Raw genomic sequence first — 18,454 nt, forward strand, 5'->3', positions numbered from 1 at the left:
TGAGGCTGCAGTGAGGGAGGGAAGGATGACACCCAAAAGCCAAGAGCCCAGCTTGCAGCCAACGTGGAGCTGGCCTCAGACCCTGCAGCCCTTTCTCAGAGCAGGACAGCTCCTTGCTGCAGGAAATCTGCCGTTGGGGCACTGTCCCTTCTTGTCTCACAGCAGCCAATCCAAGGGGTGCTTTGAGTGCTGCCTTTGCCCCATCACTGCCATTGGGCTCAGGATGGCCACAAGGCCGATTGGCCCAAGGAGGGGGTTTGGTTTGGCTCTAGGACAAAGCAGAGGGAAATATTTATGGCAAACAGGCAAGAGGAATCCAGCTTTCTCATGAAGCAAGGGAATTGCTGAGCGAAGGCTGCAGTAATTCACCTTATTTCACCAAATTTGGGAAAAATTAGATACCATTATCTAAACATGGTTTGAGAGCATCATCATTGTAACTGCATTTGTGGAGAGCCTGGTACAAATTTCTCCTAATCTGCAAAGCTGTTTTGGTTCTTCCTCCCTATGGATGTGGCCTAACGCTTGACCAGCTGAGACAGTGCTTCCTGCTTGGTAATTCTCCTCCACGCCTCAGGGATTTTTCCCTTGCCCTGAAATTTCCCATTGTACAAAGCTTCCAGCTGTGTCCTGAAATGTGACACAAACCATTTCCAGTATGCCTGTATGGATGAATCAGGAAAAATGTTCCAAGTGGAAAAAGGAGGTCCAGCAGTACGGTATCTCTTGTTGGGAATCCATCGGCCACCATCAATTCCAAACTTGCAATCACTTGCAACTAGGCCAGAACAAATATCAATGACCAATTTGTGTGTATCATATTCAAAGCCAAGAAAACATTTCCACCATGTGGATCCCATCAAAGCTTGTGGGCGATGGAAGACCACCTGATGGTCCCCATCGTGATTCTGCATTGTATTTGTGCAGACAGCCCCACAAAAGGGACACTGCTCCCAGCACCCCGAAAAATGCTCTGCCAGGATGGTGTGAGGCTGCCTTGGAAATGAGCTCAGGTCCGCCCGAGCCAATTCTTTCATGAGCCTGTCCCTCAGGTCATCCAGAGCTTTTGTCATGGCACTGCTCAGGAACTCAATGTCTGTGACCTCCTCGGGCTCGATGCCCTTCAGGCCACTTCTGGGCAAGTTGATCATCTCTGACAGTTCCCTGCAAAATTCATCCAGCCAAAGAGAGATTTTGTCTTCTCTGTCTTTTCTGTCTTTGACAATTTGGGTTGATAAAGAAACAGCTGAAAGTATGTTTTTATAGAGAATATCAAGGGAGGAATCTAAAAACATCCCCAGCCTCCTGCTCCCATCTAAACAGTGACTCCTAACTCGTCTCTCAATGTAACTCTCACAAAACTGTTTTGGAGACCTAAGGTACTGCTTGAAATACTCAAAATCTTCTTTTTCTGCCAGGTATCTCAGGATGCAAACTTCCAGATTGGCTCTGCTACCTCTGAAATCTGGGAATTTGCCCTGCATGTCCTCAGCAATGTCTTTAGCTGCCCTCTCATAGACTGCACAGCGAAGAGCTGGTTCAATCTTGTCACAAAGGAGAACAGCAAAAGTTGTGACAGAAGTGGCTCCTTGGCAGGAAATCTGGAAACATTGGAAAAAATCTTCTCTCTTGCTGCTTAGGTACACAACTGGATCATTTGCCTTTTGGAATGCTTCGTGCATAGCATTAAACCTTTCTGCTGCCATTCTGCACAGATACAGAGACAAATCTATGCGGTACTCCCGGTTAAAAGCACATTTTGCATTGCTGGGGACAGAGTTGACACCTTTCTGTACTTCATTGAGTATTTCATGAATAAAATTTTGACTGTAATCCCGTTTTTCCTCTTCCTTCTTAGCTATGTTTGCCTTCACACATGCAATGATGTTGTCTGTGATGTTCTGAAAGTTGATCACATCAGCATTGGAAATACTCCTGTGATCTGGGATAAAGCCTAAGTACTTTTTCGTCATGATGTGTTTCTCTCGATCAAAAGAAAACACTCTGCCTCTGGGAAATGACCTGATCCGTGCATGGATACCCGGCTCCTTAAAGTGCTCTACAAGGACATCTTCAATTTCTCCATCAATGTCCTCCCGTTCTGGAGGAGGAGCAGCACGGGAGACTTCGGCAATCCACTTGCTCCAGACACGAGTAAAGTTATCCTTCAGTTCTCTCTCACTGAGGCTCTTCCCTTTCAGAGTCACAGCCAGCTCCCGACTCCTTCTCAGGAGCTCATCTTCATAGTCCAACTTCCTTGCATCCAGTTTCTTCTGCTCCTTCTGTAGCTCAATGAGATTCTCACATTTCTTTTTTGTTTCATGAAGAAGAGTCTCTTTTAGTTCTTTCAGCTTCAGCTCTGTGCTTGACTTCCACTGGACCAGTGTCTCAGGGTCTTTGTCTTCATCAAAATACTTTTCCACTTCTTTCTCAATGGCATCACTTGTCTCTTGCACCAGCCCTTCAAGGTGTTCTCTGGTGACATTCTGCAAGTCCCCATTCCGAATTTTGTTGTCCAGTCTCATCTGCACATCTAAGATGTGACTCCTCAGCCTCCATGTCCACTGACTAAAGGCACTTTCCAGTTTCCTGTACATAGCAATCTCCAGGGAGTTCTTGAAGCTGAACACAAAGTTTTCATTCACCAAAGCATTCCAGAGGTCACCAATACGATCTTTCAGGCTGGAGAGCCTCAAAATGCTGCGCTGTGACTGCTTCTTGGCAGCCTGGAGGATTTTGCTCTTGAGTTGCTGGACATTCTGGCTGTAGGTGGGGTTGGGTGGGGCCATTGGGGGGTTTCCTAACCACAGGTGAGCAAAATAGTGAATGTGGGTGTTCACATCAAAGCCAATGACATCACTGAAGAAGGAGATATCACAGAATTCCTGCTGGGCAGCTACCACAGTCATTTCATCCAGCTTTTCCTGCAAACGCCTTCGTCCTTCCATGTTCTGCTCCTTGGCAGTGGCTTCTCCCACATTTTGGTGGACAAAGAGGCAGCTTGGCGAGAGATTGACTTTCTTCATCCTCAAGAAAGCCTGCACAGCAATCTGGAGAACATCTTGCACTTCTGATGGATTTTCTCCAAAGATATTGATCACAGTCAAGTTGCCGACACCAATGACAAAGGTGGCCAGCTCGTTGTCATGGTTCAGGGTCTGTTTATTGGCCATCTCGATGGCACGAAGTCCCTCTGTGTCAACCACCAGCACAAAATCAAAGCCCAAGTCTTGCTGCAGCTCCTCGCCTACTGGGATGAGCTGCATGAAGGCCCCGCGGGTGCATCTCCCTGCGCTGACGTTGAACTGCAGACCAAACATGGCATTCAGCAGGGTGGACTTGCCTGTGCTCTGGATGCCCAGCACGGAGAGCACAAACACTCGTTTGTCCCCCAGCCTCTCAATCAAGCTGTCAAAGATTGCTCCCACCCACTGCAAGGGCAGGTAAGAAGCGTCCCCATCCATCAGCTCCACAGGATACCCCAGCACCATCAGATCTGCTGCAACTTCCGGCAGTTTGACAAAATTGTCTTTCTTGCAGTTCATAAATTGCAGAGCTTCATAAATCTGCCCTACCTCTCTCAAAAGGTGCTCCAGGCCAATCAATGAATCGTTAATTTCATCAGAGAGGGCATCCAAGCGGCTCAGCAACTCAGCACTCAAATTGGTTTTTTCCTGATTTTTCTTTTCTGTCAGGTTTTCAGACCATAACTTGTGATAGTCTCTCCTCAGTTCTTCAAGGCGAGCACAGGACAGCTCGTCCATAAAGTCCTTCATCCACTGCAGGAAGTATTTTTTGGTATCTGCTGGCTGGGCATGGAGAAAGCCAAGGAATGATTTCATCAGTGGGTTGAGAGGGAAAGCTTGCTCCAGTTGCTTTCTTCTTATTGCTTTCTTCTCTTTTTCAATTTGGCTGCGATGATGCTCGATGCTCTTGTTCCTCTTCTCCTGTAAGCGAGTGAGTTCTTTGTCCTTTTGGCACCACTGGTACCACAGTTTTCCTTGAAGCGGCAGCAGCTGGGATTTGATCTCAGACAGCTTCTCTTTCTTCAGAAGCTCCACCAGCTCCTTTGCCTTTGCTTTGGCTGTCACACACGCAGGTTGATCTGCATCCACTATGAATCCATGCTGGTGAGCTTTTTCTACGCAGGCTTCCAGGCTGAAACATGGATTAGAACCTTCCAGGAGTTCCCTGATAATTCTGGTCAGTTGGTCCATCAGTTCTGCTTTGTTTCTGTTCTTGATCCCTATTGTTATGGTTTTGCTGGCTTGTCCAGCTGCAACGTTCTCTTTTTCTGTGAGAAGACAAACAAAAGGCCTTTCTGACTGCCACAGGTCCTGCAGAAGCTCTGTCTCTCTGTTTTCCATGTGCTCCCAATCAGGCACAAGAGCCACGTTGACAGCAGATATCTCCTGCAGGAACTGCAGCTGTGCTCCATGATCCCTGGCGTCTCCATGCAGGTTACAGAAAGCCACACAGCGCTCAAAGGTGTCATTGGGGCTTCCACCAGGGCAGTACCAGGCAATCTCCACCAGCCCTTCCATCAGCAAACGCTCTCTGGTGCTGCCTCTGCAGTGGCGGTGGAAGAAAGTGTCGTGTTTGCATTTGCTCAGCAGAGCGTTCAGGAGCTGGGACTTGGAAGAGGAGGCTGAGCTGCCAATGCGGATGAAGGACACGATGGGTGTCTGTGCCTGAAAGATGAGTTTGTTGCTGAAACTCTTTGTTTGCATCTGCTTTCCTGACTTCTCTGTCTCTTTCCAGCTCCTTTGGATTTGGCTGAGGGCGTAGAGTGGGAACTCGATGTTTGAAGTGCATGGGTTGGGCACCAGCAGAGGCAGTGCCAGTTGGCAGAATGCCAGCTTGGTTGCAAGGGTCTGTCTCAGGAAGTCATCAGCACAATGGAAGATGGCCATCTGCAGGTCCATGGGGTGCACGGGGCTGTCCCTGCTTGCACGTTCAGGGGAGGCTTCCTCCAAATCATTACGAAAGTTTTCAAAGGATTCTGATTGTTGGTTCTCTTGCTGTCTGGTTTGTGGCACGGGTGCAAGGCCTGGGTTGGTCCTTCCCCAGCAAGTCAGGTACCTGACTTGGTAATTCATGGTTAACAGTTTTTGCAAGAAGTATGATGGCAGTTCCTTGTCCTGGCTGGGCTGGCTGTCCTGCAGAGATGTCTTGCAGATGGTGCGGAAATCCCCCATCCCCATCTTCCTTGGATAGTGACTCTCCAGTCCAAGGCGCTTGAGCAGCTGGAGGAACTCCTGGTTTGCAGTGGCTTCATTTGCTTTCGATTGGCTGCTGTCTGACTTGGATTGGGACTGACTGGAAGCCTCACGTGTTGGAAAAGTTTCTTCCAGGTTCCTGAGTATGTTCTGCATCCTCTGTTCATCCAATTTGTCATCCAAACACCCACTGATCAAGGAACGTAAGTCCTGTTCCAGCCTCTCCCAGTCTCTGCCTGCACTGTGCTTTTGGAGGAGATTCTTTATCCGTGTGGACCACAAGCCTTTCATGTATTCGTCCATGAAAATTAAACGCTCCCTCTTCTGCTCAGGGGACAGCTCTTGACTTTCAGGTGTCACAGTCAGACCCATCAGCAGGAGGAAGGCCTCAGCTCTGTCAGCATCTTGCTCCTTCAGGTTCACGTACTCTGCATGTGCCACTTCCATTTCCTTGGCCATGTACTGAATTTCTGGGTGTCCAAGGAGGTGCTGAAAAGTGCTGCTTTCCACCTGGTACCCTGTGCTGGTCACAATCAAGAGCACCAACAGTTCCATGTCCTTCTGATCCTGTTCCTGGAGAGACTGGAGTAAGGAATAAATGGCGAGGCTGCTGGTCTGGGTGGCTTCTATCTTTGTTTCACGAACAGCAGAAGCAGAGCTTCCTGGTGCGTAGGTGACAGCACGGATGTGCTCCTTCATTTGCTGCAATGTTTTGATGAGCTCTTGAAGCTCAGAGACTTTGGGAGATCTGGGAAGTGGGTTCTCAGTCTGGAAGATCCATTGCATAATGAAGGAAGCCTCAGGGAAGTCCTTGACAGTGTAGATATGAGGATCCAGGAGGCTTCTCAACATTGCCTTGATAGAGGTAGTGTTTTCTGGAGGTGACTCCTGGCATCTCCGCACGGTGTTCACCAGGAAGTTCTGCAGGGCTTTGTCTGACAGGCACACGTTGATCCACACACTGGGGTTCCGGGTTTTTGCACTCAGACCATCTTTTAGCTGCATCAGCATGAGCAGCTTCCTTTCATCCACTTTTGTCACCTTCCACGCCTTCACAGTCCCCATGAAATCTTTGGCCTCTTGCACTGCACTGCCCAGTTCCTCTCCAAATGTGATGCCGATGCCCTGATTTGTCAGTGCTTTGTACCCAGCCCTGAGGGCTCTGCTCATCTGATCTACGGATTTAAAATCCCCACAGTGATTGTACAGGATGATGTCCCACACTGGGATCAACTCAAAGCCACGGTCAATAACACACCACGTTGTGTTATCAGACACTAGCCCCGTTTTCCACTGAGGAAGGGAAGCTGTGTCTGCTGGGCCCCCTGTGTTGACCATGGACACCTGAATCCCTGTACGGGAATTCTCTCTCGCTCTCCTCAGGACAAGAGCCTTTGAGCTGGATTTAGAAATCTCTAGGGCCCCTCCAGCACTTGCCAGGAAATCACCATAGCTCTTTCTGACAAGGCTGTTCAGTACTTCAGACGTTTGCCGCTTCATCTCTTCCCGCTGCTTTGCTCGGAATCCTTCTGTAGATGCCTTCCACCAGAATATCCCCCCAAAATGGAGGGGACCGTGGTTTACATGGGACCCAAACCTGTTCCAGAACATCTCACATCTATTTAACAGGGGGGCCTTGTCTTCTTGAGGGAGGCTCAAAAGCTGCTCCATGTCTTGTAACTCCCGCAGAGCCGCATCCGAGAGGCGAAGCTGATGCCTTTGGAAGTAGCAGGAGGCCAGAGGGATGTACTGGTACTTGGTCATGCAAAAGTAGCTCTGCTCAGAGTGGGACTGGTGGGTGTCCTCTGCTTGTGAGGAGCTGCTGTGATCTACACCCGCTCCAAGACTAAAGCCCCAGAATGAGCCTTTGGCAGAAACACTCATGCTGAACCCCAGCTGCTCCATGGACTTGGTGAAAGTGGATTCTGCTGCAGAGGAGGAGAACTCCTTCCTCTCAAGCAGTGATCCTTGCTCCGGACCGGCGAGCTGGAATCCCTCAGGAACCCTGAGGAGCTGCTCTCGCTTTGCCAGCACATCTTCACGTCTGTTGGTTTTGTAGATGCCCTGCAGGGCCAGTCCCCCCGACGCCCTCCTCAGCACCTCTGTGTCAGGGATGTTCCCCTTCCTGCCTGCTGACAGCTCCTGCTGCTCCAGCTGATTCTGGATGCCCTCCTGCATATCTGCTAAGGGTTTCTCTGCTGGTGGCCAGAACTCTTTGGGAATCTCCATGGCTTGACACAGAGTGTCTGCTTTCTCCCTCAGATCATCCTGGTTGTGGCTGCTGCTGTTGAGCATTTCTGTCAGATCGTTCAGGGCTTCTTTGGCCTCTTCTTGTCTCTCGTTTGTCTTCTCCAAGTGCTCATTCTGCACCTCTTTAGTGGGTGTTTTATCATCGGCTATGTTCAGGAGTTTCTGGAGTGCCTTTTTCTCCCAGGGATGCCGTACTTCACACTCCACCTTGAGGTAGTCTTCATATTCCAGATGTTGCAGGGCTTCTCTGCGCTTGATTCCCAGGATCTGTGTCACTTTGGGCAGCCAGTATTCAGCATCCAGTCCTTCCTTCTGGAATGTTTCTGCCAGGAGCTGTGCCTGTGCCTCCCCCTCCTGTGAAGCCATTGCTGTGGAGGAAGAATAAAGACTTTCTCTAAGATGTTGTCAGGGGCCCCAGGCTCCTGGCAGAGGCTCTGCAGCAGCTGCAGCCCTGGGGACTGCTTTTACCAGGCTGCTGGAGCTTGGGATGGTACAAGAGCATGGGTCTCCTTCCCAGCACCCTGGATGTTCCTTTTGCTTTCCTGTTTGCAGAATTGTTGGGGGTTGGGTTTTTTTTCCTTTCCTTTTCTTTCCTTGTTACTTGTGGAATTTTTTCCCATTGAGTTGGTAAGAAGCACTGATGACTCGGTGCTTGAGATAGTAGGAAGGGGCAACTGCTCTGTTTTTTTGGGAGTTTTATTGGGGAAAGTGGTCAGGGGACTGGACAGGACAGAGATACTGCAAGAATAGAGGCAGAAAAAAAAAAGACAAAGGCTGGGGAGTTGGGGACTCTCATTCACTCTTGGTATTGGGAGGAGGATTGTTGAGCTGATGTTTGGGGAAAGGAATTTTGCTACCACTGCTATAACCCCACCGGGAGTTGCCTTCCTTCTGCTGCTAGGCCCCTGCACCCCTGCCCCACCTTGACATCTCGTCCACTGCCCTGGGATTTTCTGCTCATTTCTGCAATTCAGCCTGCTGCTTCCCAGAGTCCTGTTGGGGCGCCGGAATTGGCTGCCCCAGGGTTTATGAAGTGAAGCCTCTCATCCATCCTTCCCCATCTCAGCCAAGCCGCCATTGCCATGTGCTCCCTGAGCTTGCGCAGGACTGCCCCCTGCAGCCCCGTGGGGATCACTGCACCTGGCCTGCCCACCGGGAACCACCAGCGCCCCTGCTGGCTATGCCCGGAACTGCACTAGAGGGGAAAGTGCCGCAGCTGAAACGGACTGGGTTCCTGGTTCTGTTATTATTAGTGCTGCAGTTGTTGTTGTTTTGTTTGCCTTGTTGTATACACGAATAAAGAACTGTTATTGCTATTCCCTTATCTTTGCCTGAGAGATGCTTAATTTCAAAATTACAATAATTCAGAGGGAGGGGCTTTACATTCTCCATTGCAAGGGAGGCTACTGCCTTCCCTAGCAGACACCTGTTTTTCAAACTGAGACAAGGATAAACCCTGGAGCTGAGGGTGTATCCCAGAGAGAACACAGACACACAGAGACAGAAACACAGACACAGAGACACACATAAAGAGACACAGACACACACACGTGCACACGGACACATAGACACACTGAGACACAAACAGACACACACACAGACTCACTCAGCCACACAACCTGCCCTCGACAAGGTGCTGCCTTCACTATCACCCACATCCTCCCAGCACAACTCCTCAATCCACAAGTGCAGACAGCCAGGGCCATTCCTGGCTCCCTGGAGCACTGGCACAGCCCCTCTGCCCATCCCACAGCCCTGCCTGCATCCTGCACCCTCTGCCCAGCCCTGCTCGCTGCCTGGCCCAGCCTGCTGCTCCCAGCACCCGGAGGCAGCGCTCACACACTCCCCCCATGGGCACCCCACATTCCCCAGACACACTCCCCCCACGCTCCCCCCGGGCTCTGAGCTGTGCTCCTGCTCTGGCTGCCAGCAGAGCCCCTCCCTTGCCCCTCTCTGGCCTCTTCCCAGGAGCTGCTTCCTGGCATACTCAGGGGCCCACCCCAGTGCAGGGGGAAAATCCACCTTGTCCCTGCTCACAGCTGTGCCTGGGACACCCTGGTGGCCCTTCAGGAGAGACTGGAAACTTTGGGAGTCAACTCAGAGAGGTGCCCTCTGTGATCTACTGCTCATTAGCACAGAGGGTCTCAGCCAAGTGCCCGTTGGTGGTCATCTTGTCCACAGCATTCTAAGTATTAAATATAGTTACTGGCTTTTGCATTTATGTAAAACCTTTTGTTTTGCTAGTTACTATTGATCACAAAAATCCTGATATAGTACAATGTGATATAGTACAATTTGATATTTTGATAGAGTACAATCTGTCATTTTATATATGCACTGTATAGCTTTTATAAATAGTAGTGTAATGTATACTATTTTAGGCATAGCATAATAGAGACTGTGAAAAGTTGAAGTGATTTTTCATGTAACAAACTCAGAAAATGGTGTAAAATAATTATATAATTTCCTACATTCTGAGACTATTTTATCTAAAAGACAAGATAATGGAAACACAAACTAGAGCACAATATATTGACCCTTGTTATCTGGAAGTAAAATTACAACAGGATGGAACCACAAGAAGAAATAAAATATATTAGTTTCATCTACAAGATGGCATGAAGACAAGTCAAAGGTTAAAACCAAGAAAAAGAACATCTAAACTCAAAGGAATGACTGAATATATATAAAATCTTAGGAATATGCATTTACCCCCTGTAGTGTAACAGTATATAGAGAACATGGTTTAAGTTAATGGTGTGCTTTTGGCAAATAGACAGGCACCCCCGTGCTGGATTTTATCTCTTTTATCCCATAATAAACTTTTATAAAAATTTTAAATAGTGAGCCATGTTACAATTTGGAGGTTCCACCAAGATCACACCTCATTTCTATAACTCCAGGAGATCCTGAGTGAGAGGTGTCCTGCCGAGTTCATGAAACTCAGCTCACTGAGTTTCTCCTGATGTTATCAGTGATAGCAGGTCTGACACTTGGTAGATAAAAGGGATAAAAAGAAAAGGGGAAGAAAAGGTTCCCCAAGAAACTGTGGCAACTGTCAGCCCTTAAACAGTTCCCAAAGACCTAGACTGGTAAGTATAGTGCTGGTGGAGCACGAATGCCAGGAGAATGAATGGTGTGTGTGTGACGTGGACTGGACCATCCAGATCTGTGAAGAAAGTGTGGGGTCCTTCTAGCTGCAGTTCTGTGTCCCTGTGAGGGGATCGGCCAGTGAAGGGACAAAGCCAAAGGGGGGGACTGAGTGAATCCCAGAAAAATTGTTGGGAATGACTCTAACTCGATTCCACATGTAGGAGCAACAGCTCCAGTCCGTACTTCACCAGGCCCAGATCTGATGTACATTGGAACTTAAGCCTGACACTGTAAGTCCATGCTTAAGTTTATGGCTGGGTGAGTCACCTAAATTTTTTCCCTTTTAACCCATTAACTAATCACTTGAAGCCTGCAATGTGGACTTTTCTGTCCAGTTACAAAATACCACCTAAACCCATGAAGAAGAAGGAAGAAGAAGGCAAAGAAGAACAAGCTGTCTCTGCCCTAAAAGCTCCATCTTGCTTCATATTTATTACCATATTCTACAACCTCAAATTCTAAGTTTTCCACCCTGTGATATTACACACTGCTAACCAACTACACACCTGTAATCCCAGTGCTCTCACTCAATTTTGAAAGCTTTCTCCACAGCCTCAGGTCAAATGCAGGGCTCTCTTGAGTGTCTGCGCTTTTCAGCATAGAGAGTCCAAAATTCTCAGCATCCAAGCATCCAGGGCTCCAACAGGAGTGATTAAGGATGTTTGTGTGTGAAACAGTTGTTAGAACAGCAAGCTGCAAAAGGCGGGACACAAAGAACTTCTTATCCTTATCTGGGGAGACTCAAATCGAGAGTTTAGTGGAAGTTATTCCACTTAAAAAGTCATTATAAAAGAGGGGGTTCTGAAGAAATTTAAAGCATTTTGATGGATAGGACCTAGAAAAAAGAATTAACACCTAATTAAACAACAGAGATACCTCAGTGTTGTGTGAATGTGTGAATAGAAAATGAGAGTATATGCTTATGTTTTATGTCTTGTGTAACTGATGAATTTAAAGATTTTGTGTTGTAATTTTCTGTTTAAGTTGTGAACTTAGCTGCAAACTTTTGAATATGGTGTGAGTGTAAAATCTATTATAGGAAATAGTATTAAACATCCACAAAACACTGTCTGATGCCAAGAATGTGAAAAAGTAAATTAAGAATCAGAAATCAGGCATTGAAATTTCTTAATTTCTGTATAACTTTAAAAAGTAAACAATCCAAGGGTAAGAACTACTTCTCAAGAGACAGTGACCGAGTCATGACAAGCAAAGATAATTAAAATAGTGTGTAAAAAAATAGCAGTTAGTCCCCAGAGATTAGAGAATGAGACACAAGGCAAGCCACGAGAGGACCCCAGAGGCAAAGCAAAACATGGAAAATTGTCAACCAGTAGTTACTGGGGGGATTGAGGAAGCTACCCCATGGGCTCAGATTGCCCACGAGATATTTTCTGAGCAGCAGAAGGAGGCCCCAGCTGAGGAGAAATTAAAAAAATATAAAGCAATATATCTTTCAAATATAGACCGTAATACAGAAGCTGGACAAGCCCTATTTAAGATGGCTTTCATCATTCATACTAAGCCAGGTTGGCAAAACAAGAAGTTAATGATCTATTAGAAGAAGCGCAGAAAGTATATATACAGAAATATGAGAAGGGAGTAAGGACAGTAACTAAGATAATGGTAGCTGCTGTTCCAGGGGAAAACCAACCAACTACTATAAAGAAGTGAGACCCCAGTCAGCACAATAGAAAAAAAGAAAAAAAAAAAAAAAGGAACCAGGGAGAAGTTAAAGTTAAATGGAGCAGAACTCCATGAGAGAGAAAGAGTCGCTAAAGAGAGAAAACAGAAATCCAACCACCAAAGCCCGATTTGCCACTATTGCAAAGAAAAAGGACATTTAAGCATTTAAGGCAAAGCTGCCCACAGAAGGACTGAAATGTTTTCAAAGAGGCTCAAAGAACTGACGATTAAGGATACGAGGAGTTATTTCCAGGGTTTTTTTCTAAATTCAAAGCCCCAACTAACATCTTGAGTTTTTGCCTTTAAAGTCTTTTTGTAATCCTTTAAAAATGGTAATCTTATTAGCATTACAAAACAATCACAGTGGTTATCAAACCCTACGGTAAAACTCAAAAATTTTATCTAATTTCTTATTAGCTTAAAACTCAGTCTTTGACAAGCTAACTTAACCATCCAAAAGCCTTAACGATTTCTGCTCTAAATTCTTTTGTAAAACAAATTAAAAATAAACTTATTTTGATATAATTCACTAAAGTAAGTTGTCTTTCCTTGATATAGTCTGGTTTTACTCTTTCCCTTACCATCTCTTCTGCTCAGAACTAACATTATTCTTAAAGAAACTAAGTTCATGCTTCATTTAAATATTTATTTATTTTAAAGAAAATAAATAAACTATGTAAAATCCATAAATTTATGAAAAATATGAAAGTAATACTCCTTTATTTGTTTTAAGCATTAACTAATGTTTAGTATTTTGTAGCAAAAAGTAAGTTTGTTATAATCTTGCCTAACATCAATTTAGTTAAAAAAAATCTTTTCTTCATACGCATACCCTAAAAACTTTTGTAACATTACCTAAAATGACCATCAGAATAATAAAAAAATTTTTTGTCCTGAAAAACTAATTACTTCCTTTCCTAGATGCCCATTATGGGGCATTAAAAAGGAAAAGTTATTGCCATAAGCAAAAAATTATATTTTCAGCTTACAAGTGCATAATCTCCTTTTTTTACATTACTTAAGTAATACTTTTGCTATAACCAATGAGGAAATATTTAAAGCATTATGCTGCAAGCTGTTTTCAAGTGAAAAATTCTACATTGCACTTTGCTTTTAGATCAAAACAACTATTTAATGTATTTTTAAAGATATTTTTTCTCCTATGGCTTTCTTTCTCCCTGGAATGCATTATTGTGCATTTGTTCCAAATTAGACCAAATAAATCAAAACTATTATAATCGGTTTTTAAACATTATAATTTGTAAGTTTGAGATTTGTAACTTTGTTAAATACTAAGTGCTCTCAAGGTGTAAAGAATAGGACCTTTGAAAATATTTTATAAAGAGTGCTCCTTGAGAGAGACTACTCCAGTGTTTATAACTTTGATTTTTTAAAATTTAGTATAAGAAATACATTCCTAGAGAGAGGAGTGAGACTCTTAAGCATCAACTTACACAGAGCACCCCTGGAGATGATCACTCCAACCTTTAAAGCAATGTAAAATATAATATGCAAGCTTTATTTTCTTTATTTAATAAATTTAGTGCCAGGTCATCTTCTACAGAGATAATGTGAGTACAAAAATAGCGCAGCATTCAAGTAATTATTGCTTAGTTCTCTACCCTGCTTTCAGGGATAGAGTTAGAAAGAGACTTCAGGCAAAGTCATTGCCTGCTGACAAACTTTATTGTCATGTCCAAAAAAAAAGCTTTAAAATACAAATGACAAAAAACACTTCATAAAAAAACTGCAACAACTTGTAGCACTTAAGCATACTCTTTGCCCAAGAAGTTTTTTTTAGGAATTCCAAACATCCCTGCACTGAAGATAAGGAGAACAAATCTGAGAATGCAAAACCTGCAAGCAACAGATTTATGCCTAGGTTTAATAACTATTTCTTCAGTTTGAGCTTTGTCATGTTGTAAAAACTATAAATTTTTGTTTTCTTTTAATATTAATCTGTAGTAACCAAATTTCATTTTTTATATATATGATTCCTACTAACAAACAAGATAGTAGTATGTAAAAACTAATGAAACTTTTAAATTGTCATAATTGTTTGCATTGTCAAATTTATTAACGCTTGTAATTTGTTTCTATTTACATTGCAAAAAAATCAAATATTAGTCAAAACATTTTATATATAATTAGGTTGAAGTTCTTCTGGCAAGTTTATTTCATCTTTTTACAAAAGAAAATATGATATGGAAAGAAGTTTTATGAATGTACATTTGTTTTAACTGACTTTATTTTGAAAGTTGGTACAGGAATTTATACATATATGAAATCATATATATATGTATTGACTTTCCCAATTCTACTTGAAAATTTTTTGTTATAATTTAGCTAAATTTCTTTTAAAAATTACTAATTAGTAAACTAAAGGATCCTAACAAAACATAAATAAAATACAAAACCATCTTCTACCAAAAAGGTGGCTTCTCTCAAAACCACCTAAACATCTTTAATACTTTACTATACTACTAGTACTACATAGTACTAAAAATGTACAGATGCACAAAGGTATAGATATATATAGTGCATCTATAGTACTTTAGTACTATAGAATTGCTTATGTCCTAGAAGAACAATTTAATTTTACCTCACTTCTTTTAATTGTGCTAATCAGTGTAGTAACCCTAGCACACTCTGCTCCATGAGGATTGCAAGAGTGTGAGAAGTCAAAAGAAAAAGAAATTTCTTAAGGTAATACAACTAAATTTAAAGAAGAAAAAAAAAAATTTTTTTTATCCACAAAGCCACAATTTTGTTTTGTGTCAAAATCAAGATTTTTTGACACTACAGTGTCAATCTATTCTCTTAAAAAATAGAACATAGCCTTAATGTAAGAATATGTTTAATTATTAAATTTCTCCAATTATATGTGAATAAAACCAACTTAATTTACAACCTTTGAAATATATAAGCACACATCTTCAACAAATTTCTTCACATTTGTTCCAAGGTGCAATTATATTACATGAGCTGAAAATCCTTAACTAATAAGCATTAGATTAATGATTACAATTGAATTTACATTTTAATAGTTAAAAAAACTATTATATTGTTGGAGCCCTGGATGCTGAGAATTTTTAACTTTCTGTGTTGAAAGGCACAGACCTGTAAGAGAGCACTGCACTTCACCTGAGGCTGTGGAGAAGGCTTTCAAAATTGAATGATAGCACTGGGATTGTGGGTGTGGAGTTGGTTAGAAGTGTGTAATATCAGAAGGTGAAAAACTTAGTGGTTTGGGTTTTTAGTATGGAGATAGATAGAAAACAAGATGGAAGATTTGGGGTGTTGTCTGATCTCCTTCTTGTTCTTCATCTCCTCCATTTTCTGCAGTGTTTGGAGCACAGGGTGATTGGTTAGAAAGAGCCACAATTCAGATGTCGTGTGAATGGACAAATAATTAGTTATTGGCAGAAAGGTAGAAATAAAATATGTTCTAAGAGTTAATTGGACAAATAGCTTTAAAAGACCTTGAATCTGTGTCTTTGGTGCCATGAATTTTGGTGCCTTGAATTTTGGTGCCTTCTCTTTGTATGCTGAGTCTGAGATGTAGACGGAATGCAGAGCTTTTGCTAAGAGAAAAATAACCTGAATACTGAAAAACAAAAAGTCCCGTCCATCAGTCATTCTCAACACAGAACTTTTTGGTGGTCTCCCCATTAGGGGGAACCATGAGGGAGGTTTCTGCACTATATTGCTATAGATGAGTAATGTAATAGTTGGCTCTCACAATTAAGAGGTAAATATTATGTAGATGTTAAAATGTATAGTGATGTTATTGTAATATGTCCTCCCATAGTCCTCTATCCCCTCCCCCTTGTAATAGCCTCCGTAGTCAGAACATTTGGAGAGGGCCAGCTTATTACCAGAGGTGCGGCATAACCCCACCCAACCTCCAATCAAGATGTAAGAAAGTGATCTCCACCAATGGATGGCAGAAAAAGGGTTGACTGATAAAACTTTGGGAGGGGCTGAGAGTATTAAAGGCAGAGCATCCAATTTGTAGATAAGCATGTGGCTGATAGTCATAGAGATTCCCAGCACTGCAATTTTTCCTTATTCAGTCCTTTGTTGTAATTCTTGTAAAGGTTTAATAAACCTTTAAAAATTTTAAAGGCGAGAGTAGTTTCTCACAAATGTTTCACACATTATTACTTCTACTATCTTTTCTCTTACTAACTAACCACTGTCACATGGGTAGGCTAGGATCTAATTAGTTCAGCAAGAACTCAGCAGCAGCATGATGGGGAGGGGGGGGCTCAGGCTGGTGATGTGGGTTCTCCTTCCCCCTGTCCAGTGGTTATGGTGGTAGGATCTTGTCCAAGCCAGCTCAGCCCAGGGTTGCTCTTGGGGGCCAGCAGACTCAGCTCGAGCCCAGGTTGGCAGCAAGATGTTAGAAATCGCAGCCCAGCCTGGCCCATGGCACTCCCTACCCTACCCGGCAGCTGATGGGGGGCCAGCGGGTGCCCTGGAGAGGAAGGGGCCCAGCCTGGCTGAGACAGGGGGCTGGGGTGTGTTAGCTCTTTGACAGCTGGAAGAGAAAGAGCGTTTTCCCATGATTCTTTGTCTTTAACATGTGTTTTTTCACAGAGGTGTGTATAGCTTCCCAATGGTTCCACAGGCTGTCAGTTGCACAGAAACTTTTACATCACTTCTGTAAATGCCTCCCATGCAAAACTACCACTGCTGTATGGGCCTCAATTCACTCAGGAGAAAAGGGCTGTAATGTTATTGTGTACTGGTGATTAGCCTTTGCTCTCCTAGGCATTCCCCATACTATCAAAACTGACAATGGCCCCACTTATTTCTCACAAACTGCTTGCAAATTCTTGCCTTTATAGGGTGTGTCACATGTCATCGGCATTCGTCACACCTCAACAGGCCAAGTTATTGTTAAGCATGCCCATGGCACTTTGAAATGCATTGTTGATAAACAAAAAGGGGGAATGCATGGTGAAATTCCTCAAAGTAGAGTAACCAAAGCCCTATACCTGGTGAATTATCTTACAGTGTTGCCAGACTTTCAAAATCCTGTTATCTTGAATCATTTTCTGTCATTACAGTTGTTCCAGATTGCAAGGCAAGATGTATTCTATTCCCATCTGTATGGCAGTTGTCCGGTGTCAAGTGGGCAATTCTCCTTATCTCTCTTCCTGAGTGATCATAATCAAGGTCCCTCAGCAGGGAACATCTGCTGATAAGGGGCTATTGAATGTCACCACATGACTGATAAGAACTATAACATCCCATTGTGAGATGCTCCACCCAGAGGGAGGAGCTAAGCATTCCTACACAGATATAACCCGGAAGATTCTGACACACCACACAGCTCTTCTCCACTGGACTCCCCAGAGGAACAGCAGCTGCTTTAATTTCACGGATCTGCGGAGGAAGTATTCACCCCTTTCCTACAGGACTCCCCTGCTCCAACAGAACCACACCTGACACTCCAGGAGGACTGCAGCCCCTTTTCCAACTGGACTGCTACCAACACCCTGACCCACAGGGTGTCAGGTTGTGTTCTGACTCTGACAGTGTTGTTCTAGTGTATTGCATTGTTTTTATTTTAGCATTTTATGGTTTTTTCCTTCCCTATTAAAGAACTGTTATTTCCTGCTCCCATATTTTTTGCCTGAGAGCACCTTAATTTAAAATTCATAGCAATTCAGAGGGGTGGGGAGGGTTTGTATTCTTCATTTCAGGAGAGGCTCCTGTCTCCTTTAGCAGGCAACTGTCTTTCCAAACCAAGACAACAGTCCTCCAGTGATGTCCAGTTGGCCAAGCCTAAGGTGCAAGAGATGGTCTGAAGTTTCCCTCGTTTTCCTCATGACTGTCACAAGGGCAGAGACTAAGACCCTGAAGCCACAACTGGAGTTGTGGCCTGGTTGAGGTGGATGCTCACCAAGTGATTGTTTGCAGGTGTGCTTGCTGTGTTACTCTGGTCTTACACCTGCTTCACGACAATAACCCATGCATTTCCCCACCTCTTGGCCAGATGCCCCCTGCTTTAGAGAAAGACTACCTTTCTGAGGTAGCTTTGGTCATCCCCCATGGAAAATCCCTTATCTGCCTCATGATCGCCATCAAGGACAGTGATTGAAGCCCTGCCCCAAGGAATGAGACTGAGACCCTTA

The 18,454-nt window shown here is 44.0% G+C and overlaps 1 protein-coding gene across 1 annotated transcript; it reads right to left on the reverse strand.

Annotated features, from left to right (window-relative positions):
- Positions 1-518: 518 nt before the first annotated feature.
- LOC311152530 (interferon-induced very large GTPase 1-like) lies at positions 519-7,835 on the reverse strand (the record flags this gene model as incomplete). The annotated part of the gene is made up of 1 exon (XM_084203701.1): positions 519-7,835. The coding sequence occupies one exon, from the start codon at positions 7,833-7,835 to the stop codon at positions 519-521; it is 7,317 nt and encodes a 2,438-aa protein (XP_084059827.1).
- Between the last annotated feature and the right edge of the window lie 10,619 nt (positions 7,836-18,454).

This window comes from Fringilla coelebs (genome assembly GCF_963513975.1).
Source record: "Fringilla coelebs genome assembly, chromosome: 3".
In the NCBI taxonomy this organism is placed as follows: domain Eukaryota; kingdom Metazoa; phylum Chordata; class Aves; order Passeriformes; family Fringillidae; genus Fringilla; species Fringilla coelebs.